We start from the raw sequence: 24,875 nt of genomic DNA, 5'->3' as shown, positions 1-24,875 counted from the left end.
CGATGAGGCTTTTAGAGATGCAGCAAGGTCCAGAGAGTTGAATATGAGACTCTAGGGGGGAGTTTATCTAATTACCAAACAAACTTGTTATGGTGTGTTCACTTTTGGGTTTTTTAAACTCTGAGTTGATGTATTTTGTTTTTTCAGATCTGTGAACAGCAGAGACAAGTACTGAGGTTTTATTTGTTACTTGAATGTAGATTTTACATGTTGAATGTTGCTGAAAGAAAGTAAATGGCTGATCTTTTATGCCTTTGTATTTATTTCTCCTTTATTGACCCAGCTTGTTCTTTGTGTTGTTGTAAGCCTTTGTGAAAGATAGAAAAAAAGTGTCAGTTTACCTGTTTTTAGACACTTCACCACAGTGTCTTTCTATCACAGTAATGCAGAGATAAAAGCATTATCCCATTTCACCGCTGCAGTTGGGTTCTAATCCCTCAATTACCATTGTGCATTTTCCCCTTCTACGCATTTTGTGCCCTACACAAAATCCAATAAAAGAGATTTTCAAAAGTCAAGTGTGTTCTTCAAAAAATTAAATTAGTTTTTGAATCTGTGACAAATTCCTTAGTTGTACCTGTCAAAAGTGATGGCTCCCTGTTGACCCTTATCAAATTTGGAGAATTTATTTTCTCTCCAGGTATGGGAGTCATGCTGCGGGAGGTTATTATTCTGTTTGTTTGTCATCTTGTGATTTTCTGCAGCCAGTGAGAAGCAGCTGCTTTGCATCCAGTGCTTTTTTGTTGGTTCCATTATTACCTGGCCACAAACTTGTTTTTCTCTAAGTGGTTAGGGACATTCCATTCTTTACAGGGTTCTGCAACCTGTGACTGTGGAGGTCTGTGGCTCTTTGGGTTCTTCACCATTGTAAATTACTTAGGCTAGAAATGATATTAAACATGCCAGTGCTTTTTTATATGAATGCAATAAAAAGCATAATTGTAACAGCTTTTCTGTGTGTTTTGATAAAATATCTGTATAACACAGAATGACAATAATGGAACAAGGAATATATTTTTTGTTCAGCCATTTTGGTTTGTTATTCAGCAGGGAACTATGTATTTGTTTTCCATTAAAGTTGAATTCTATATGAGTTCAATATGTGTATCATTATCATGTAACTAATATCATACAAAAATAGACAGTGTTTCTCTTGGATCGTGAGCAGATTATTATGAAACATTATTGGGTAAATAAAACATGAATTCAATAATCCAAAGTCTTAACAGCAGTTCAATATTGTACCAGCTTGAATGTCAGGTCATTAACAACGCTGTGAAAAAGTATTTACCCCCTTACACCTTGATCTTCCTTTAACAGATGATAAAACAAATTTTAACATCAGACAATGACATATTTAGGTTTGATGTAGAAAAATAAACTGCCCCGTAAATAAAATTACTGCTTTTGTAAACCAAGCTGTGGCAACAGCTGTCATCAGGTGCATGCCAGTCTTATATGTTGCTGTGTGGCTTAGTCTTCTTTGTAGAATTGTTGCAATTCAGTCACAATGGAGGTGTTTTTGAGCATGAATGGCCGATTGGGTGATATGTCTGATTGAAGTCTGGAGCTTGACAAGGTTACTCTAAAATCTTAATTTTTATTGTTTTCAGCTATTCAGAGATGAACTTGGTTTTGTGCTTTGGATCACTGTTTTGCTGAATGACTCAAGTTTCTTTGAGCTTAAGGTTACAAACTGATGTTAGGACATTCCCCTTCAGGTTTCTTAGTAGAGAGCAGAATTCATTGTTTTATCCATTACTGCAAGTTGTCCAGGTGCTGGAGCAGAAAAGCAGGCCCAGACCATCACACTCCCTCCACAATGTTTGACTGACAGTATAATGGTGTCCTTGATGAGTTGTTGAAGTGCTACTAGAGTAATTTTTGAAGGCCAAGCATTTCATGGTAAATTCAGCATTGTTCCAATTACCGTTTTCTTCATTTATGGGTAATGGCTCTCACTCTGTTTCTCAAGACTCCCAAAGCCTTAGAAATGGCTTTGTAATCCTTCTGAGCTGATTGGTTTCAACAACTTTCTAATCTGTTCTTCACTTTTTTTTAGATTGGGGAAACATGTAATGCTTTTGGAGGTCTTTTAGTCTATTTCATGTTGCCAAGGTACGATTTAAGTGCTTTCTTGATTTTACAATTTGGTCTGTTATGAGGGCGTGATGTGCAGGGGTTGGACAATGGAATTGAAACACCTGGTTTTAGACCACAATAATTTATTAGTATGGTGTAGGGCCTCCTTTTGCGGCCAATACAGCGTTAATTCATCTTGGGAATGACATATACAAGTGCTGCACAGTGGTCTGAGGGATTTTAAGCCATTCTTCTTGCAGGATAGTGGCCAGGTCACTATGTGATACTGGTGGAGGAAAACGTTTCCTGACTCGCTCCTCCAAAACACCCCAAAGTGGCTCAATAATATTTAGATCTGGTGACTGTGCAGGCCATGGGAGATGTTCAACTTCACTTTCATGTTCATCAAACCAATCTTTCACCAGTCTTGTTGTGTGTATTGGTGCATTGTCATCCTGATACACGGCACCACCTTGAGGATACAATGTTTGAACCATTGAATGCACATGGTCCTCAAGAATGGTTCGGTAGTCCTTGGATGTGACGCGCACATCTAGCACAAGTATTGGGCCAAGGGAATGCCATGATATGGCAGCCCAAACCATCACTGATCCACCCCCATGCTTCACTCTGGGCATGCAACAGTCTGGGTGGTACGCTTCTTTGAGGCTTCTCCACACCGTAACTCTCCCGGATGTGGGGAAACCAGTAAAGGTGGACTCATCAGAGAACAATACATGTTTCACATTGTCCACAGCCCAAGATTTGGTGGTATGCTGACATTACCCTGGATACCGTGGCTCTTGATACATCACAAAGACTTGCAGTCTTGGTCACAGATGCGCCAGCAAGACGTGCACCAACAATTTGTCCTCTTTTGAACTCTGGTATGTCACCCATAATGTTGTGTGCATTTCAATATTTTGAGCAAAACTGTGCTCTTACCCTGCTAATTGAACCTTCATACTCTGCTCTTACTGGTGCAATGTGCAATCAATGAAGACTGGCTACCAGGCTGGTCCAATTTAGCCATGAAACCTCCCACAATAAAATAACAGGTGTTTCAGTTGCATTGTCCAACCCCTGTAGATGATGAAATTGAATTAAAAAAAATGTGGTCAATAATGTCACATTATTTTTGTCTGATACAATTTTTTTGGATGATTTGTCATCTTTAAATGTGGCAATAAAAAGCAAAAATGCCAAAAAAGTGGACAAAAGCAAAAAAAAACAAAACAAAATGGGTAAATACTTTTTCACAGCAGTGTGGGTTTTATGGCTCTAAAAATAGTTTATTTTGTAGGAAGCACAGAAAAGAATGGCTATTTGGAAAGTTTGCTTACATTAGAGAGAAAATATTTTGAATAATGTCAGTCTAATTACACCTTCAGTCTAGTTTGTAGTCCAGTAGTCTAGTTTAGAGTTTTTGCCAAAACATTGCACACTGGGTCTATTTCAGTGCTGGTGTCTGAAACAGAGCTCTCTGCTGGAAGGAAGCAGATCCAGCCAGACTGGCTTCTTCTGGAGTCACGGTGCAGCGACTATAGACAGCCCCAGGCTTTCACTGTCACAATACTCATGATGCATTCCTCATGAGGTATTAAAAGAATATAAGAATACACAGATACAGATACACAAGGCAGAAAATGAGGGAATCTAAATGCCAGGCCCCGTATTGGGGGCTGGGTTGAGCAACAACGCTGTAGGAAGATGTTTTCTCACTGCCAACCTCATTAAATCTAACCGTCCAGTCCCCTAAACTATACCACAAAGTTGATAAAACATAGAAAAAAAAGGTCATGAGGTGGAATGAAATGAAATCAGAACGGGAAAACCAGTGCCGTTTACTCTGCCAAGTATTGATTCAACTAATTAAAATGGCACCAAGGGAGAAACAGCAGATGGGTCTCCTTTGGCCTGAGGTGGGGTGCTGGCTGGCTCTGATAGGTTACCATCTGAGATGTGCTGTCCCAGGGGTCCTTACTGATGCTTTTTATCATTTCAGACTCTTCTTCATAGTTATCTACAGCCAAATTCCCTATACTGTTAAACTGTTTATGACACTCATTTTGGTTAACTTGCAAATACTATTTACAAGAGTTGGTTTTTTCAATAGCATATGCACATTTATCAGTTTTATGCAGAATTTCTTAGATTATAATAGCTGGAAAGGCAATGCAGGGAGGTAAATGGTGCAAATAAATGATCACTTTTAACAGATAATTGTGAAAAGTCAATAATTGAGGGGGTTTTTGGTTGGCAGGTTGACCAAAAGGCACAAAATGACAGTAATTTTAAAATGACATGTGAATAATATATAAAAAAAGAAAAGACTGACAATACATTATCCTTCACTTCAAAATAGGAAGACTTTACCAAATTCACTTAGAAACTGTGCATTGTATTTGTAACATTTGACTTGTCACAATTTTTTATTTCAAGAATTGCCTATTGCTAATCCTTTCTAATAACCATAAACTTTACACAGTTAGTTTGTCTTTGCACTTTAGTTCTTATATTCTGCACAATAAACAGGTATACTCCACAGAAGTGGACCTCTGTCCATCTTTGTGTACTCTGCAGTTGTTTTAATTTCCACACATCACAAAATATGGAATATTTTAACCAAAGCCAGAACTTGTACTGACCCTGTGTGAATCTATGAATCTGAGTTGTGATAATGGAGTCCTCTCCTCTTGCAGTGTCTTTGCTTTTACTAATCATATCCTGATTGCCCCCCCCCCCATCCCCCAGCGGTTTTTGTCCCTATGTTCTGGTGGCACTCCATGCTCTTTCCAAACAAATTAAATAGAGGCCTTGTCTTCTTGACAGTGTCTATGGCTGCTTTTTGTGCCTGGTAGCCTCATCATCCTCTCTTGTTCCTTCTATATCTATCTTTCACTCACACATAAATCCTCTTCCTCCTCCTTTGTCCAAATGAGGAACTGATTCTGGTCTGTGTCTTTCAAATGATTTAATTGGATGCAAACTCAGGAGCACCGGCATCAATATGGAACTATATCTGCCCTAAGGAAGAGCCATTAGTCAATACTTCGCCCTCTACATGCTGAAGGCTTTTGTCAGACCTAATTACCCGGCACTATATTCAGTGAAGCTTTACCAGTGGGGGACTGGCACTCCTGTGGGATCTGGTTAGGATCACAGTTCACTCCTAGTGTATACAGCAGAGTTGGAAAGTTCACAAAAGCGAAGAGCATTCACTGTTCTCTTCTATTGGAAGATGACAGCTAAGTCACTGCACTCATGCAAGGTGCACGTTCATTTCCATTTGAGCCTTTAGTTTAGAGATATTAGACATTAAAGCTGGACTGTGACACAAACTGAAAAGCAGATAATGAATCCCGATACCAATAGATACATATCCCACCTGTCAACAAGTGAAAAGCAAGATGTTTACCTTAAAAAAAGTTCCTTACAATGCAATACCCCCCCCCCCTCCTTTCCTTTAAATCACCTATATTTGGTCAGATCAATAGTGTTGAATATATTTATAAATTCACTAACTTACATCTGTATAACTGACATTGGCCTTCTGAAAAATCCCAAAGGTAACATTTATAATATTTAATTGCATTTATTAGACCTAAAGAAGGCCTACCTTGTAAAATTCTTAATACCCTTTGGAATTGTTATTTTTTTATTTATTATTATTTTATGTGATAGACCAACACAAACAACTTTAGATTGAAGAGTAAATAATACAGTTTTCACATTTTTTACAGACCAAAATCTGAAGTGTTGTGTGTATGTGTTTATCTTTAACCTGGTACACTCAAAAAGTCAATCCCAGAAGTAACCTAATTAGTACATTTGGTGGTGTGCATTTGTATTGATCCACCTCTGAGACTAAAGTGTGCAGAACAACTTTTTTTGTTGTACTGCAGCAAGTATTGCAGGGTATGTTTCTACCAGCTTTGCACATATAGAAAATAATTCAATTCAATTTATTTATATAGCTCCAATTCACAACACATGTCGTCTCAAGCCACTTCACAAAAGTCAGGTACATACATTCCAATTAGTCCTAATAACATTTTGTCCATTCTTCTTTGAAAAATATCTTATGGTAAGGATAGATGGAGTCCAAGAATATTCATTTTCAGGTCTTGAAACAGATACTCAATTGGACTAAGCTCTGAACGTTGACTGGGACTTTCTGTCATATTAATATACTTCAACACTGACAATGGTCCTTGTCCCTGCTGAAAAAAAACATTGTCACGGCATGTGGCTGCCATCACTATGTTTTGTGGTTGGAATTGTGTTTTAACTATGCAGTCTTAACTTTATGCCACACATAATATTTTACGTGTCAGCTAAGTAGTTCAGGTTTGGTCTAATGTGACCCGAGCACCTTCTTCAAAATGTTTGCTTTGTCCCCCACATGGCTTGTGGCAAATTGCAAACAGGGTTTCTAATTGCTTCATTCAACAATGTATTTACTCTTGTCACTCTTTCATAAAGGCCAGATTTGTTCAATAGTGCATTACTAATGGTAGTCCTGATACATTCTCCCATCAAAACTGTGAATATCTGGAGTTCTGCCGTGGGTTTCTTGGCTGCTTCTGTGATTAATGTTCTGCTTGCCCAGCAAGTCAGGTTAGGTTTTAGTTGCTAGGTTGTCTGTTAGTAGGTGCCATACTTTTTTTATTTTTACATGATGGACGTGCTCTCAGAGATACTTGGGTATTTGTTTTATGGTGTAAATCTGCTTTCAATATTTGAGAACTTTATCCTTGACCTGTCTGATGTAATCCTTGGTCTTCTTGATGTTATTTGTTCCCTAATGTTCTGAGGCCTTCATATCACAAAACTAAACACAGGTGAACTTTGTTTGCTAATTCAATCACTTCTTGTGGCAGTTAGTTGGATTTTAGACTGAAACGCAACTATGACAACTTTTTAATAGGACAATTTTAAAAGCCTCAGTTGCATATTTCATTAACCTTGTAAACTATATGTGTCCCCACAGGGTGCCTCGTCCAGCCTGGTGGTCAAATTTGCGGACACTGATAAGGAGAGGACCCTGCGCAGGATGCACCAGATGGCTGGGCAGCTCGGCATCTTCAGTCCCATGACCATCCAGTTTGGGGCCTATGGCGCCTACTCTCATGCTGTAAGTCTCAGCCCAGCAGGAGAGGAGACGGTGAGCCTTAAAGAATAAAGAAAAAAAAATTGTGATATGAGGTTTGAAATCACTTTCTCTCCCACTAGGCACGTGACATTCCCTATGACAAGTTTCATAAGATGTTCAAACTGTTAATTTGCTAAGATTTAAAGATTTCTGTGGCCTCATAGTGGAAAACTAACTTATTTAATTTTTCATTGATGTATTTACTCACTTTGGCTTTTACTTCATGTGTTTGTTATATTTTCTCTTTGATTTGAAATATGTGTGTCATGACTGCAAATCTATGCTGCATATAATGTTCACTTTGAATTAATCTTTTATTCCTGTGTTTACTGACCTGAATGATAATTTAAACTGCTAACTCCAGCCTGCCTCTTTTAGATACACTTTTCTGCACAAGAAGAGGTGCATTTTATTACTGAGAAGAGACCCGTTCACCCCTTACGCCCTTTTCTGTCAGCCCAGCCCACCCCTATTTCATATTCACACATGAAAGTCACAGCCTGAGTTAGGAGTCTGTGAGATTTTACACTCACACAGTAGCTAACAACTCATACTGACAGGTGAGAATCGCCCACTCGCAAACTATCTCTCGAACTCCGCCACTGCAGCCCCCTTGTTGTTTTCTTCCATATATACAGTCATATAGATATACATAGAATTCAGCATCCTTATCGTTTGGTGTAGTTTTTATCTTCTTTCCATGTAATGAGCCTTATTGTAGTCAGCAAGCAAGACTCCAAGGCAACACAGATCATCCCATTCAAGAACAAGGCATGGGCCAAACAAACAGAGATGTAAGAGTAAACATGCTCTGATCCTGCGGCTGTTTCACCCTCCTTTCCTTTTCTGTCCTTCCCTCCATCCCTCCTGCCATTCGCCTCTCCCCCCACTGCTCTTTAATCATACAGCAGATGATGCAACAGCAAGCAGCCCTGATGGCAGCAACACAAGGGTCCTACCTGAACCCAATGGCAGCCATCGCTGCTGCGCAAATGCAGCAAATGGCAGCTTTCAACGGCTTGGTGGCTACTCCCATGACACCGTCCTCAGGTACTCACCAACAGTCTGCATTAACTGGCACAAGTCATACTCAGTCAAGGGAGTCTCGTCATTTCTCACAGCTGCTGAGAAACTTTTATTTGGAAAATTTGCAGAAGTCATAAAGGTATATTTCTACAATGATTTTTGCTATTGTTTCCTCTTTTAATTCAATTAATTTTAATTCAGTTATTTTCATCTTAATTGATTTACCTAGCACCACGTTACAAGATATGTCAAGTCATGACACGTTATAGAACAAATAGGGCCCAACTCATAGCTAGATATATTAGGTTAGGTCAAATCAATACATTACAATTAAACAGACACATTAAACACACACATTAAAATTTACATATTGTGGAATTCTATCCAAGTTTGAACACAATTCACTTAAATTCCACCTTAAATCGAAATTTGGGTGAAAAAAAAAAAAAAAAACAATTGCCCATCTAAGCAGGCCCGGCTAATTGGGCTAATTGCAACAAGCCTGTGAGTTTGGAGTAATCACTCGTCTTGAACAAGCATGTAGTGACAGTGGAAAGGAGTCACTCACTTTTAACTGAAATTAACCTTAAGTAAACTAGAATCAGTATGAGCATCTACATCTGACGCCAGGTATTAAAATAACCTTTTAAAAACAAATTATAGTTTTTCTCACTGTCTGAAAAATTTGATTAGACTAAACCTTTTCTGTTTCAGCTTAGTTAGAATTACCAAACTGTCTATTTGCTAAATGCCAAACTAATGATAGATATTCTTTAGATTGGAGTCTGATGTAATGTCAGACACTGAGAAATCAAAGGTTATGTTTATCTTTTTATATAGGGTATTTAAATATCTGGTTAAAGCTGTTTCTGCAACAAATGACTACATGTTCTAAGGGTGAAAAACAGCTAAGCAAAGAGGAGCTGAGCCAGTAATACTATCAAAGAAATTAAAAATAAAGCATTGTTCCTCTTGGATCTCACATCTGTCTTTGACACTGTTGATCTCAGTTTTATTCACATTTAATCAGTTGATCACATTGACAGGTTCTGAGATGTAGTAGCTGTATCAGTTCTGGCACAACACTTAGTGTTTTTGCAAAGCAGATGATGTCAAATAATGTGGGGTTTCCTTGTGGGGTACCACAGGGCTCAATCTTGGGGCCTATTTTCTTTCTTTTGTATATTTTTTCCCTGGGCCAAATAATCAAGCGGTTTTCTGATGTTATCTTATCATTTATATGCTGATGATTTTCAACTCAGCTGTTCTTTTAAACCAACTGAATAACAAAAGTATGTCCTCCTTGAAAACCATTTTTTAAAAGTGGCTCATAACAGTGGCTCTGTGACAACTACTTGCATGTCAACTCTTATAAAACTGAAACCCTAATTGTGAGTACATTTTAGTACCACAGGGGATAAATCCTTTAGAGTTGTGTCCCCAAGATTGTAGAATCTTTTGCCTCCATCTTAGTGCTGTTTTGATTCTGTTGATTATTTTAAGAAGCAGCTGAAGTCGCAGTCTGTTTTAACTAGTTATAGGCTGTATGCTATTTTATATATATGCCATTTTATCCAAGCTTCATTAACATCTTGTTTTATTGTAAAGCACTTTGTGTTTTTGACCTGTGAAAGGGGCTATATAAATAAACTTTACTTACTTACTTTTGGATCTAAGCTCTGTTTTCACTGTAAAACCATTCCCTGCAAGTATTAATTTAAAGGAAGTAGAAACTTGTGCTGAGAGTGGCTTGTTGATAGAAGATGCAGCACTAACCCATCCACCACTGACAGCCACATTATAGTTTCTACCTCCTTTTCCTTCACACATTATCTCTTCGTTCTTGCTCTGCTTGTCACGTTTTCAGTGACAAGCAGAGCCTCTGTGTCTCTGATGTGTGTTTTCTGGGAACACAGCCAATCCAATAACTTGGGATGCAGAGTCCTTGGCTTACACAATATAATAGCAAAGATTTGTGTGAGATAATCCCGGACCTCAGTCTGAACTATCTTTTTGGCCCTTGTCATGAGGCGCTTTGATGGCTTGACACTAAGTAGGCAGGATGCCTGAAGGCAAGGCTGTTGCAAATGTATTATATAAAGTGGTTTGATGCTGTACCTGGCATTTGTAATCCACAAGGCCTACATATTCTTGCTAATACCTATCAAATCCTACATGACTTAAATGCCCTTCACATAGATAAGAGAAAAAAATTAAATTCCGTCAGCACAAAAGGCCACTGGCAAGGTGACAGACTCTGAGCATCACAAGATTCTTAGAAGAAAAAAAGCACAAACTCCTACATATTAGTAAATGCCTTAGTAGAGTATTATGGAAAAGTTTATTTATTTTGGTATTTGGTATTTAAAAAGTGAAACTGTATACATGTATGGAATAAGTACAGGTCCTTCTCAAAATATTAGCATATTGTGATAAAGTTCATTATTTTCCATAATGTAATGATGAAAATTTAACATTCATATATTTTAGATTCATTGCACACTAACTGAAATATTTCAGGTCTTTTATTGTCTTAATACGGATGATTTTGGCATACAGCTCATGAAAACCCAAAATTTCTATCTCACAAAATTAGCATATTTCATCCGACCAATAAAAGAAAAGTGATTTTAATACAAAAAACGTCAACCTTCAAATAATCATGTACAGTTATGCACTCAATACTTGGTCAGGAATCCTTTGGCAGAAATGACTGCTTCAATGCGGCGTGGCATGGAGGCAATCAGCCTGTGGCACTGCTGAGGTCTCATGGAGGCCCAGGATGCTTCAATAACGGCCTTTAGCTCATCCAGAGTGTTGGGTCTTGAGTCTCTCAACGTTCTCTTCACAATATCCCACAGATTCTCTATGGGGTTCAGGTCAGGAGAGTTGGCAGGCCAATTGAGCACAGTGATACCATGGTCAGTAAACCATTTACCAGTGGTTTTGGCACTGTGAGCAGGTGCCAGGTCGTGCTGAAAAATGAAATCTTCATCTCCATAAAGCTTTTCAGCAGATGGAAGCATGAAGTGCTCCAAAATCTCCTGATAGCTAGCTGCATTGACCCTGCCCTTGATAAAACACAGTGGACCAACACCGGCACCCCAGACCATCACTGACTGTGGGTACTTGACACTGGACTTCTGGCATTTTGGCATTTCCTTCTCCCCAGTCTTCCTCCAGACTCTGGTAACTTGATTTCCGAATGAGATGCAGAATTTGCTTTCATCCGAAAAAAGTACTTTGGACCAGTGAACAACAGTCCAGTGCTGCTTCTCTGTAGCCCAGGTCAGGCGCTTCTGCTGCTGTTTCTGGTTCAAAAGTGGCTTGACCTGGGGAATGCGGCACCTGTAGCCCATTTCCTGCACATGCCTGTGCACGGTGGCTCTAGATGTTTCTACTCCAGACTCAGTCCACTGCTTCCGCAGGTCCCCCAAGGTCTGGAATCGGCCCTTCTCCACAATCTTCCTCAGGGTCCAGTCACCTCTTCTCGTTGCGCAGCGTTTTCTGCCACACTTTTTCCTTCCCACAGACTTCCCACTGAGGTGCCTTGATACAGCACTCTGGGAACAACCTATTCGTTCAGAAATTTCTTTCTGTGTCTTACCCTCTTGGTTGAGGGTGTCAATAGTGGCCTTCTGGACAGCAGTCAGGTCGGCAGTCTTACCCATGATTGGGGTTTTGAGTGATGAACCAGGCTGGGAGTTTTAAAGGCCTCAGGAATCTTTTGCAGGTGTTTAGAGTTAACTCGTTGATTCAGATGATTAGGTTCATAGCTCGTTTAGAGACCCTTTTAATGATATGCTAATTTTGTGAGATAGGAATTTTGGGTTTTCATGAGCTGTATGCCAAAATCATCTGTATTAAGACAATAAAAGACCTGAAATATTTCAGTTAGTGTGCAATGAATCTAAAATATATGAATGTTAAATTTTCATCATGACATTATGGAAAATAATGAACTTTATCACAATATGCTAATATTTTGAGAAGGACCTGTATATTGCATAGATTTAATGCATACATATTGTTTAAATCATTTATTTTTAAAGGTTATAGTTAACAGCAAATGAAAACCCAAAATAAAATTTCAAATTTTATTTTGGGGGGGAGGGGGTTGCCTGAGATTGTGCGGGAGGTAGAGATCTTGGCTAGAAATTGTCGGGCTCACCTCAACGCATAACGTGGGCTCTGGAACCCAGCTCCTTGAGGGAGACTGGATTCTCTTCTACTCTGGCGTGGCCCGCAAGGAGAAGCAGCAGGCTAGGGTAGGTTTGATTGATCCCCCCAGCTCAGCCATGGACCCTTCGGGTCGGGGAGAGGTCTCTGACCGTTGTTTCAGTCTGCGGGCCTAGCAGTGGTGTGGAATACCTGACCTTCTTGGCATCCCTGTCCAGGGTGTTGGATAGTGCTCCTCTCAGGGACTCCGTCCTTCTGCTGGGGGCTTAAACGCCCACGTGGGAAATGACCTGGAGGGGTGTGATTGGGAGGAATGGCCTCCCTGATCTCCGTTTCATGATTTGACTTCTATACCAGTCACAGATTGTCCATAATGAACACCATGTTCAAGCATAAGGGTTTTAATCAGTGCACTTGGGACTAGGACACCCTAGGGAAGAGGTCGATGATAGACTTTGTAGTCGTGTCTTCTGGCCTTTGGCCGTATGTCTTGGTGAAGAGAGGGGCTGAGCTGTCCACTGATCACCACCTGGTGGTGAATTGGACGGCTGACGGGTACCGTGAGGACAAGCCTGCCACGAGCTGGTCTGTTGCAGAGGCAAAAAGTTGTTTTGTTTTTGTATGTTTGATTGTACTGTTGGCCTGCCTGTACACTGGCAAAGTAAACAGGGTTTACTCTCATGTATTCAATTAAAATGTTATGATTTTAAAACAAAACTAAAGAGTTAAAGAAAAGATTGATTTGAGATGGTACAAATAAAACATTATTAAATAAAACATATTTTGTGGTCTATTGTTTCAATTAACAATATTATGAATTAGGAAAGCAAATCAGCACGTTTCCTCGTCCAACCTTAATTGGTGTGATTAACTTATTATGTAGTTATTCCCCTAGCTTTGGCTCATCGGGCAATTATTTGTTAAAAAAAAATACAATACATCTTTACTGGGAGTTTAAACTGTACACTTTGAGACAGGTAGGAACTTGAGAAAAATGAATATTTCACCCTACAGGCTCCTGCGGTGGACTTTCCATAATAATCTTAACATCTTTCAGGCACCAGCACACCCCCAGGCATTTCTGCTGCAGCCGTGCCAAGCCTAGCCACACCTCTTGGAGTCAATGGATTCAGTGCCCTGCCGCCTCAAAGCAACGGCCAGCCTACATCGGAGCCTATCTACACAAATGGTATCCACCCTTATCCAGGTGAGATATGCCACATTTATATAAATTAAACGAGAGACACATTTGTAGCTACTAATGCTTGAGTCTGTTGCTTCATCCCCCACAATGTTACCGGCTACAGCTGACTCTTAAATACTTTAATATAATTGCATTATGCTGTATCTGAAGAAAAGAATAATCTAATTGTCACAAAACAAGATCAACATGTAATAAGTGACAAACTGAATCAATTCATTTTGACTAAGTGCTAATCAAAGTCTTTTTTAAATTTCACTTCATTTAAATTTTTTTCTTATTTGAACAAAATCATTTAAGCCTCTGTCAACAGTGTCTTCTGGATATTTCTGAGAAGCCTGCCCCAGTATCATGATGAATCCATCAGTTCATTCATCAGTCAATTTTAGCTAATTTAATGTGTCTCAGCCTGTCCTCAGCTTCTTAATGTTGTGTGGGACAGATTCCTGAAGAACTGACAGACATTCACTCCCCATCTTTGCATTATGCAAAGGCAGCTGCAATTGTAATGAACTACAAAGTGGTTTGTTTGGCACATTGTTAATATTTGATGCAAACATCTGGGGCAAGCAGGCATTTTGAAGAACTCAAATATATGACAACCCAAATTGCTCTCACTTCCTGGGTGATTCCACCTCCTGACGGATCTCCGGTTAAGCTAGTATCTGGCCCAAAGTTTAATGTGATCTCTATAACTTGCAGTCTTCCTCTTTTGCTTCTATTTCCTTCAAAGTCATCCTTCATTCTCTGTCTTGATTTTCATCTGCAGCACAGAGTCCAACGCTGACTGACCCTCTCCAACAGGCATATGCAGGCGTCCAGCACTACGCAGGTGATCCAACTGTTCTACCTTCTTAACTTTCTTACTTTCTCCATCTGTCTAGTTGCCTCTCTTCACTCCATTTTTGGTTGGTCATTCCAGTAGTTACTGTGACAGGTAGAGATGACCAGATGATCGCCTAATTTCCTCTTTAAATTGGCTGCTTTAGTTTAAGACTGTGAAAAGGTTTTTTAGTAGACTTGAATTTGTGTCTGACATCATCTTGCATTAACATGGTGTAAGTCTCTCTTTCTTTCTTTCTTTGTATCTCTGCTCAGTTGAACTGCATCCCACTCTCCCTTTTGCCATTTTTTCTGTGTGGTGATCCACCAGACAAATGAGCTCTGACTCCCAGTCATAATGCAATTTATTTATGCAATGTCTTGAGGACCCGAGTGAACAATGGAATAATGATTTGAGTTTTGTTGTGTCAAATATGAAAATGGAGATGTGAAAAATTCCACTCTGGTTCTCCCTTTGCAACAGCAGCCTACCCTGCCGCCTATGCGCCAATCAGCCAAGCGTTCCCCCAGCAACCGACCATCATTCCCCAGCAACAGAGGGAAGGTAAGAGTGAGCAAGTGCGCCCACCCAAGATAAAAGGTGATAATTGCCATGTTCCATTCTAATGTAGCTTCACTGCTTTGAATTAGTGAGGAAGGGGAAAAAGCTGGCTGGGGAAAATGTGAGAAAAAGGCTCCCCATTTAAAAAGAAGAACATTAGCACTGAGATGGAAAGTTACTCTGTCATTATTCAAAAACTGCACTAATTCAAACTCACAGTGTTGGACTGCTTAATCAGTCCATTACAATGTGTTTAAGTGGTTATAAATATTCATCAGCTTAATTAGCTGCATGCATAGTCATTTATTACTATTCCTAGTGTAATGTACACTCTTATGCCACTGCATAAGATGTAATAAAGCATAGGATATACTTTGATGGTAAATCACTCTTTCTGACGCCATTCATCCGTCTTAATTAATCAACTGTGTGATTAAATAAGACAGCATAGAGTGGGATGAATATTCGTTGTGAAGAGAAATTGAGTATTTTCAGGTCTGCTTGAAGAAAAAGTTGTTAGTAGTGAAAATGTGTCCAAGGTTTACAGTTTTTCATGACGTACATCACTGTGCTTGCTACAGTAATTTCATGTGGAAAATAATTCACATTCTTGAGGAAGATCTAATGTCTCTGTTAAACTGTAACAGGGTTTTATACTTTAGCAAGAAAGATAGAAGTCATACTAGGCTTCACACAGACACAGCCACACTCATGGCCACACAGAGTGAGCTATTCTTGGCCTAGCCAGTGGCCTGTCTGAGTTCTATCCTCCGCTGGGTTTTGGCTGCTGTCCCAGTCAGTCTTAGTCCACTGCCACATCTTCTGCCCTGGCATTTAACTAGACACATCTGAACCTACACAGAAACAATCAAATCTCAGCTTCAGTCTTACACTGAAAACAGTTTAAGCAACATGTCAGTCTGTGTTTGTGCATGAGTCAGCAAAGAAAATCCATCCAAATCCCAAGCTGCGACTTTAACCACAGAAACCACCACTATAAATACTGATATACATATCTTTTGCAGAATATCCTAATTAACCTTATTATTATTAAACCAGGAAAATCCCATTGCAATACAACATCTCTTCTTCAACAAGTAGTCCTGGTCAAGATAGGAGTACAGTGTATGAATGAACTAAACCAATTTCAAGTGAAAGCATTGTCAGAAATATTCAAAGAAGAAGAAAATAGGAAGTAAACACTTACAGCAGCACTTACATGAGGTGACATTTTTATTATCAAAACAAAACATGTTGTGTTTTATAGGCTAATATGAAAAACGTAAACCTTAAAGTAAAGAACTTACTACTGTAACTGTCAAGAAAGTAAATCTGTCAAGTTCTCTCTCTCTCATTTGCACGTGGGTGTGTGTGTGTGTGTGTGTCCTTTATCTTGCTGAGGCATAGCGGCACTACAGCCAGCTACGACTGCAGCCCTCTTATCAGCCTTCTCACTAGAGCCAGTCTCATCTCTTCATGGTATCACCCTGAGCAATGAGACAGGGGAGAAACTTAGACAAGCAGCCAGCTCCAAGCTTACTGTCCCTGAGTCCATCAAATTGCCCCCCCCCTCTCTACGTCGAGGGCTGGCTTTCGTGATCTTTCTCTGCCTCTCTCTGTTTCCCTCCACTTCATTTCTGCCTTTATCCAGATTGGCCAGTACAAATGTGGCAGCTGGGTAGATGAGTGTGGAGGGATGGGGAGAGATTGGAAGACAGTCCTACTGTCACACAGTAATTGGAGCAAAAACTTGGCTTATGTCTTAATGTGTGCTCTGTCTCCTCTCTGTGTTTCTCCGTGTCTCAGTGCTTCAGTCTTCCAATAACTGTCTCAGCTTTTCTCTTTCAATCAACCCCTGGTGTTTTTGCTTTTTCTGTTATTATTCTTATTTTTCTTTGTGCGCTGCCTTGCAGTGCCTCTTAGAAGTCCACACAGTGCCGTTAAAAATAATTTTTTTAATGTTTGTGTTTGAAAAATGTTACAACAGTAATTAATTCAATATTCCTTCCAACATTAATGTGACATACATCCTAAATTATTCAACTGAAAATAAATTAAATAATAAGCAAAGGGTTAGGGTTAGCAAAAGCAATAAAAAGCTGTAATAACTTGGTTGAGTAATACAATGGTACCAGTCAGTGGAACAGTACAAATTTCTGCATTATTCTTACATTTTCTACATTTTCAGTTCAAAAGTTTATTTATACAGAGCCGGTTAACAACATATCTCGTCTCAAGGCAATTTACAAAAAAAAGTGAATTCAATTCAATCATACAGATAGGTTCCAAGTCAATAACATACGATCCAAAATTATCCTAGTTATCAAACAGTGTAGTCAAGTTCAGTTTACTTAATTTGGTTAAAACGTTTTCTATCTAAGGAAACAAATTTTTGGAATGGCCTAACTAGTGCCCAGAACTTACAAAAAATCTGTAAGGGTCACATTACAACCTGAATGATTTAGAGAACTTTTGCAAGGTAGACATTGCATGGTGACAGATGTAAATGTGGTAACTGAATAAATAATAATTTATTCAACAGATAATAATTAAAGCAGGAAGGCAGGTAGGTAGGTATAAATGTATTAGTCTTACTGTGAGCACACCCATGCAGTCAGGTTATTGCGGCTTTTGTATTTTTTATATTTCCCTCTGTCAGATTTTTTTATTTTTCAGTTGAATTGTACATGGTACAGTTAACCCAAACATTATTTATACCATTGGAAGATTTAGATTCAAAGATATATATATTAAACTAAGACGTTTGCTTCTGGTCAAAAGTTAGATAAGCATATCTCAAAATATATAAAACAAAAAGGAGTTGGACAGCGGCACCCAAAGGGAAAAGGCCTCTTTAGCATCATTCTAATCTTTAGCTCCCACCACAGATCCAAGTCGGCCACATCAGCATTAGCATTACTTGCAATCAGAAGTAAACCTGTTGGTAAAAATTAAAAAATTACTTTAAATCTAAATCTATCAGAGGTATGAATAATTGTTTTGCTTGAACTTTTGTCACATTAAAAGTGGACTATGTTTGATTATATTTATCTTGGTCTAAATTATTCAAATGGAATACACACACTCATGATTAGAAGATGAATCTTTGTATGTGAAAGTCTTGTACACAAAAAATTGTTAATAAATCATTACATCTTTGTCTGAATCATTTTGTAGACATATTTTCCCTGTCGTGGTATTCCATCTCTCACTGGGCATATCCTGTTTATGCTCCAAAATAACCCTCCTGCTGTAATTCTCTCATCACCAGGGCCAGAAGGTTGCAACCTGTTTATTTATCACCTGCCCCAGGAGTTTGGAGATGCTGAGCTCATGCAAATGTTCCTTCCTTTCGGCAACGTCATTTCTGCCAAAGTCTTTGTGGATCGAGCCACCAATCAGAGCAAATGTTTTGGTGAGTCACAGTGTCCAGATGAAAATAACAAACCAGAGTTGTTGTATTTGAAATGAAATCCCACAGTGACTGCATTTGGTGATCCAGAAATCAAATTCAACCTTGATACTGTCAATATCAAAGTTCAATTAACATTTTAAAAGCAGTGGTACAAATGGATACAAGTGCAGAGAGAGGAGGGAAATTAAAAGCAATGTTTACAGAGGGAAACCAAGCGGCAATCTCCGACATTGATGAATAAACACCAATAGCCAAAACTGAGGTTCCTTCAGAAGAAAAATGGCCTGCTCAAAATGTTTGTCTATCCCTGCAGTTGCTCAACAACAGATTTTGGGTGCAACTGTGACGTGCATTAAGTTCATAAGAAAGTCAGCTTTAAGCAGCAATCAAACTGCCTATTGTAAATTCAGTACCTTAATATGAGAAACAGCTACAAGGCCAATGGTGAGGAGCACCAGAAATCCACACCTAGGCTGTGAGAATATGATGTTAGGAATGCCATTTATTGACAAGCCAAGTAGCTGACACAGCAAACGTGTAAAACGGTGCTCAGGTCAGATTAGCCCAAAGCTGAACACACTATACCTATTGCAGCATGGGGGGAAACATATAAGTCTTTAGGTGGGGATGCTTGTCTTCACCAGACACAAGGGACCTGCTCAGAGTCTATGGCATGATGGATGGAGCTAAATAGAGAACAATTCTGGAAGAAAACTGTTAGTCTGAAAAAGACTTGAGACTGGGTCAAACTTTTGCCTTTCACTAGAGCAAAAACTCTCCACATACAGCAGGAACTACAATGGATGGGCTAAGGTCAAAGTATAATCATGTGTAACAACATGCAAGTCAAACTTCAAACATCAATTCCAAAGAGAATTGGTGGCAAGACCTAATAGAATAAATGCTCACAGGCACCATCTATCCACACTCACCTAACTTGAGATATTTTGCAAAGAAGAATAGACCAGAATTTCAGTCCTAGATGTACAAAGCTGTTAGAGACATACCTCAGCTCCAGTGAAATAAAATTGTTTTCATATTGCAATTACAAATTAAAGTCTGTGAAGATTGGCAGACATCTGCATTCAACCCTTCTCATGGATTGTTGTCATGGTTGTTATACTATTTCTAAGAAAAAGCCAGAACCAATTTCCTTTTTATAACATTGCCCCTTTAAATAACAAAAAAGACGTTTCAAAGACTCCCCACCAGCCTCTAACATGGGGACCCAACAGCATCCCATCCCCATTCTCATTTCTATTTTCTTCTTCCACCCACTAGACCAGTTCGTCAGGGTGCAGGTGGCACAGGTGGGATCCATGGGCTTAATAATAGACTGGTGTGGAACTTGCTGTTGATTTAGTTGGACAGCAGCACCCAGGAGACAACCAGAGAGAGAGAGAGAGAGAGACTCTCCCTTCATTGGCTTTTTTCTATCAGTTTCTCTTCATCATGGCAAATCTTAAACTGTCTCTCTTCTTTCTCACCTTTCTCATCTGTCCGTCTCAGGACAGGCTCTCTCTCATTCACTGCGTGTGTTCTCCACTGAACATATGCCTCTCACTTACACTATCTGTCAGTCAACAAGGAGGGGGCAAACAGGAGGTGACCTCACCATTACCACTTCAGAGAGTAATTAAGATGTAAGCTAAAATAACACTTATTTAAACTGGTTTCCGAGAATGGGTGTTTACAAAGAAACTAAACAATCTGAAGATGATTTTACAAAACAAATTAACTGAAAGACCAGTGAAGACATATACTATGTTCCCAAGACATGAGGAGCATCAGCGTCAGTTTAGACATCTGTTTAGATGAGTGCATCTATACGTTGCGACAAACAACATAACACTATGCTGTGTTTGGCTGCAATTTACTAGAAATAAATTAAGAAATAAAAGGAAGAACAAAATAAATTACAACTGATACAGGTTACAGAAATGTTTTAGGCTGAAAGGGACATTTCTGAAAACAACTCAGGTGATGCAATTTTATTTTATTTCTCATTACAATAAACTGAAAATGTTTTTGCAGCATTCAGGAGAGAAATACATATACCCTATTAAATGTAGGGTTGTAGCTGTCATATGTAAACTGAAACTAGAAGGATATAATCCTCTCTGTTTAATCATTCAGTACTGACTGTAATACTGTGTTTCGTAGAATAAGTTGGAATTAGCATGAAAAGTATTTTCAAAGGGTTGTAAAAAATACATAGACCTGAACTGGGAAGCAATTTTATGTTTAGACAGAGCAAAATTACTGTTCACAAACAATATATCTAAATGTCTATTTTATTTTCTACTGTTTATTTTATTGTTGTTTTTCACTTATTAGCCGAGGTTAAACCTTAACGTTAAAGTAATTTGCCAGCAAATTTAAATCAACAGTGCCAGTCTATGTAGATTTACCGCATATATTAACCATGCACATTTCCAGGTTTCAGTAATTTAGATTGGATTTTAATTTTTTTTATGGTTAGAAGAATTGTTTGAAGCTAAAAAAAAAAAAGCAAGCTAGTGATTCTCTCTTTCTAGGAAAGACTCAACAAGCCACTGGTGGGGATTGGGCAAAAATGATAAATGATGAGAAAATGAAGTAAACAAAGAAAGATCATCAGTTCGGGGACAATGTTTTTGTTGTTAACATATATTTTAAACCTCAGAGATCTCAAAGAGATGATGACGCAAAAGTCCATTTTGTCAATAATCACAATGTTTAATGGAATTTATCAGAATATTATGTGACAGTTAAGCACGAAGTAGCACTTAACTGTGGAAGTGGATAGAAATGAAGACTTGGTTTTCAATTCTTCTCAGAAACGTATGGTGGGCATATTTATTCATCTCACTTGAGTCAATTTTTCACTAGCTTCCTGATCCCATTCATTCATTCATCTTCTATACCGCTTATTCCACAGTGGGTCACGGGGGAGCTGGTGCCTATCTCCAGCAGTCTTCGGGCGAGAGGTGGGGTACACCCTGGACAGGTCGCCAATCCATCGCAGAGACACCAATCCATCTTCCATCAAAAGCATCCCGCATCATGCTGCCACCACCATGTGTCACTGTGAGATGGTGTTGTCAGGGTTATTTACAGTGCCAGTTTTCCTCCACACTGCATTTTATATAGGCATGTAAAAATAATTAGGACACTCTACAACAAAGCGTTTTTCTAACATATTCAGACATATGGTTATTTAATGCCAACTTTATTTTACTGAGAAATGCAAGTAATATAAATAAACAATAAAACCTGAAAAAATACACTTTAAATATTTCCATAAAAATAATAACAAATAATAATAAAAAATGCCATTTCTAGTCAGAAATAAATTTGGACATGCCCCCATTTACTTCCTCCTAAAATGGCTAATATTACACACAGGTGAGGCACATCATGAGCACATGATTAAAACATTTTTAATCCACATTTTGAAGGAGGTTAGCCCTGCTCAAACCTCAAGCTTTTTATTTCATGAAAGTGAACACTATGTTATGCAGTCTGAGTCTGAAAATATATTCAAACAGCTCTCAAAAAAAATGATAAATTAGCCAAGCAAGTGGAAGATACTTAAAGCAACTACCAACATACCCAGGTCTGGCCATCTAAAAAAATCACCTTAATGCAGGCTGTAAGATGCTAAAAGAAGTCTCTGAAAACCCTAAAATGTATTCATGGGACATACAGCGGGACCTTGCTTTTGTTTATGTGAATGTGCATGCCTGTATAATCAGAAAGAAACTGCAAAGGTTTAAATTCATTGAGATGTGTGCAAGGAGGAAAGACAGACGACATCTCTGAAATTAACCAAATACAGAATTGCAGACAAAGAACCTCATTGCAACTTCTAAACAAATGAAAAATGCCTTGGTTTGGTAATGTTTGACTGCAGTATAGGACATGGCCAACTCTCTATCATAGAATTCACCATGTATTCTACCTTTTTGTCAGAAAAAATTTCAATAAAGTACCTTTATTTATTCCTTATATTCCAAGGGTTACCTAACATTTACATAGCAATTGCTTGTATTAATTGTACGAGTTGGGATAGATTTTTCACATGGCATCTTTGCATTCACAAAATATATGGAAATGGAAGGAAATAAAAAATAAAGAAAGTAATATATCCACTGTTATATGCCCATATTTTAAGATTTGCTTGCTACTATATTGCATTATTCTACCTTTTGACCTTCAGACTTCTATCATTATTTTGGCACAAGGATGTAAATGTGAAGTCTGCACATTCATTAAATTTGTGGATTGTGTGTGTGTGCGTGTGCGTGTGTGTGTGTGTGTAGGACTGGGATCGCTACCAACTGACACACCCTTCCCTGCTCAGTTTGTTTAAAGGGTTTGTAAAAGCATCAGCCTTATCTCACCTACACTGACAAAAGCCTGCCCTCTCCCCCCAAATTAAATTGGACCTATAGCGGTGTGATCAAATCACCTGGCAGGCGGAAAATTCTGGCCGTCAATCACAGAGGTGTTTGATAAGAGCAGGCAAGGAGTCCCGTTGGGGGCAGCTGTTGGTTCACTCTGCCTCAGCACCTAAGTGATAACTGCGAGCAGCAGGCACCTCCATCCTACACACATTGCTCTGAGCATCTCATCCTAACCCCAGTGCCCTCTGCTCTTTACTTAGATAGATGCTCAGTAACACACATAAAGTGAAAACACAAATTCACAGAGGGGTGCTTTTGTTGTATAGCTCAAACAGATAGGGTATTGATGATTCTATTGTCTACAAATGCACAACCTAATGTGAAACATTTTTGTTGGCTCTAATAATTTAAATGTTTTTTTTTTCGTTTTTCCAAGTTGAACTCCAAGTAATAAATCCCTCTTCTTCATCTGCTTTTTAAAATCTATGCTATTAGCTTTTGAGGTATTTTATGCAATCATTTTTAATTCAAAGACTTTCAATTAATCTACTAAAAAGCGAAAACAAAGACCTTTTGTTCTGTCATTTTTGAAAGTTCAAAAGGGGTGTTTTTGCTCGTCTTTCATCTAACCTATCTTTCCCTCTTCCCTTTCCTTCCATCTCAATCCCCCTCCTTTGCGTTTGATCTCCTTCCCGTTTTTTGGCCTTGTCCCAGGCTTTGTGAGTTTCGATAACCCATCCAGTGCTCAGGCCGCTATCCAGGCCATGAATGGCTTCCAGATAGGCATGAAGAGGCTGAAGGTGCAGCTAAAGCGGCCGAAGGATGCCAACCGACCTTACTGACTCGTCTGCTGTCCATAAACAGGTACAGCACAACTTGTGACATAGTATACTATGGTCCAGGGAAAACCTTACACTACACTCAGAAATGTTTGTGGTACATTAATTTGTTGATATACAACAGTAACTGTTGTGAATGTATATTTCTGTCTTAAATAACTAACAACCCCCCCAATTGCAAAAGATTTTTTTATTTACATTTTTATTTTAAAGATAATTTTTCTTTAGTAAAATTTAGTAATAAGATTTTTTGCTAATTATTAAAAAGAGAAATTAATCATTTACCTAATTACTTATATTAACAAGTATAGCAACTTTTCCAGGGGAGGCCGAATGCAGTAGTTTGAGCTTGCCAAAAATTATACTTAAATAGTCTTTCAGCATTCAAGTTAATAAAAATTGTATTACCTAAAATGTATTAAATTGTCATTTATATAATCAGCTACATTTCAAGCCCACTAATTATTTTCACAGTTTGCATCAAATAGAATCAGCTACAGTAAAACCTAGCTATTTAATTAAGAACTAACTTAGTACATATATGTTCTGAAATATATTGTTTGAAATAAGTTGGTTTCTTTTTACCAAGCTGCCAAATATTTTTCAATTCTACAGGCTCCTATTTATCCAAACTCATTTGAGAGATTGTTGTCAGGTTGCTTTGCTTTACAAAAACGTGTTTCCTGTGTGGTTTGTCAAATCTAACTTGTACCTGTATGGAGCTCTAGAGCAACACTGCTGTGCACTGTCTGATACAGGGGTTGGACAATAAAACTGAAACACCTGGTTTTAGACCACAATACTTTATTAGTATGGTGTAGGGCCTCCTTTTACGGCCAATACAGCGTCAATTCGTCTTGGGAAGGACATATACAAGTCCTGCCCAGTGGTCAGAAGGATTTTAAGCCATTCTTCTTGCAGGATAGTGGCCAGGTCACTACGTGAAGGAAAACGTTTCCAGACTCGCTCCTCCAAAACACCCCAAAGTGGCTCAATAATATTTAGATCTGGTGACTGTGCAGGCCATGGGAGATGTTCAACTTCACTTTCATGTTCATCAAACCAATCTTTCACCAGTCTTGCTGTGTGTATTGGTGTATTGTCATCCTGATACACGGCACCGCCTTCAGGATACAATGTTTGAACCATTGGAAGCACATGGTCCTCAAGAATGGTTCGGCAGTCCTTTGCAGTGACGCCCCCATC

At 38.8% G+C, this 24,875-nt stretch overlaps 1 protein-coding gene across 4 annotated transcripts in view; it reads left to right on the top strand.

The window, feature by feature from the left end:
- celf6 (CUGBP Elav-like family member 6) overlaps positions 1–24,875 on the top strand; it is a 195,040-nt gene that overhangs the window by 152,076 nt on the left and 18,089 nt on the right. Inside the window, exons 6-12 of one of the 4 annotated variants that reach the window (XM_047362348.1) lie at positions 7,076–7,219; positions 8,146–8,287; positions 13,500–13,649; positions 14,413–14,475; positions 14,950–15,030; positions 18,299–18,442; positions 23,545–23,694. In XM_047362348.1, the coding sequence (XP_047218304.1) occupies positions 7,076–7,219; positions 8,146–8,287; positions 13,500–13,649; positions 14,413–14,475; positions 14,950–15,030; positions 18,299–18,442; positions 23,545–23,672 (852 nt within the window). In that variant the 3' untranslated portion in view covers positions 23,673–23,694. Of the gene's footprint in view, positions 1–7,075; positions 7,250–8,145; positions 8,288–13,499; positions 13,650–14,412; positions 14,476–14,949; positions 15,031–18,298; positions 18,443–23,544; positions 23,695–24,875 lie in introns of all 4 variants that reach the window. The other 3 variants (XM_047362346.1, XM_047362347.1, XM_047362345.1) reach the window with 3 other exon arrangements.

This window comes from Girardinichthys multiradiatus, chromosome 4 (assembly GCF_021462225.1).
Source record: "Girardinichthys multiradiatus isolate DD_20200921_A chromosome 4, DD_fGirMul_XY1, whole genome shotgun sequence".
Lineage (NCBI taxonomy): Eukaryota > Metazoa > Chordata > Actinopteri > Cyprinodontiformes > Goodeidae > Girardinichthys > Girardinichthys multiradiatus.
Note: the sequence above shows the minus strand (reverse complement) of the source record. Positions and strands in the feature narration are given on the sequence as shown.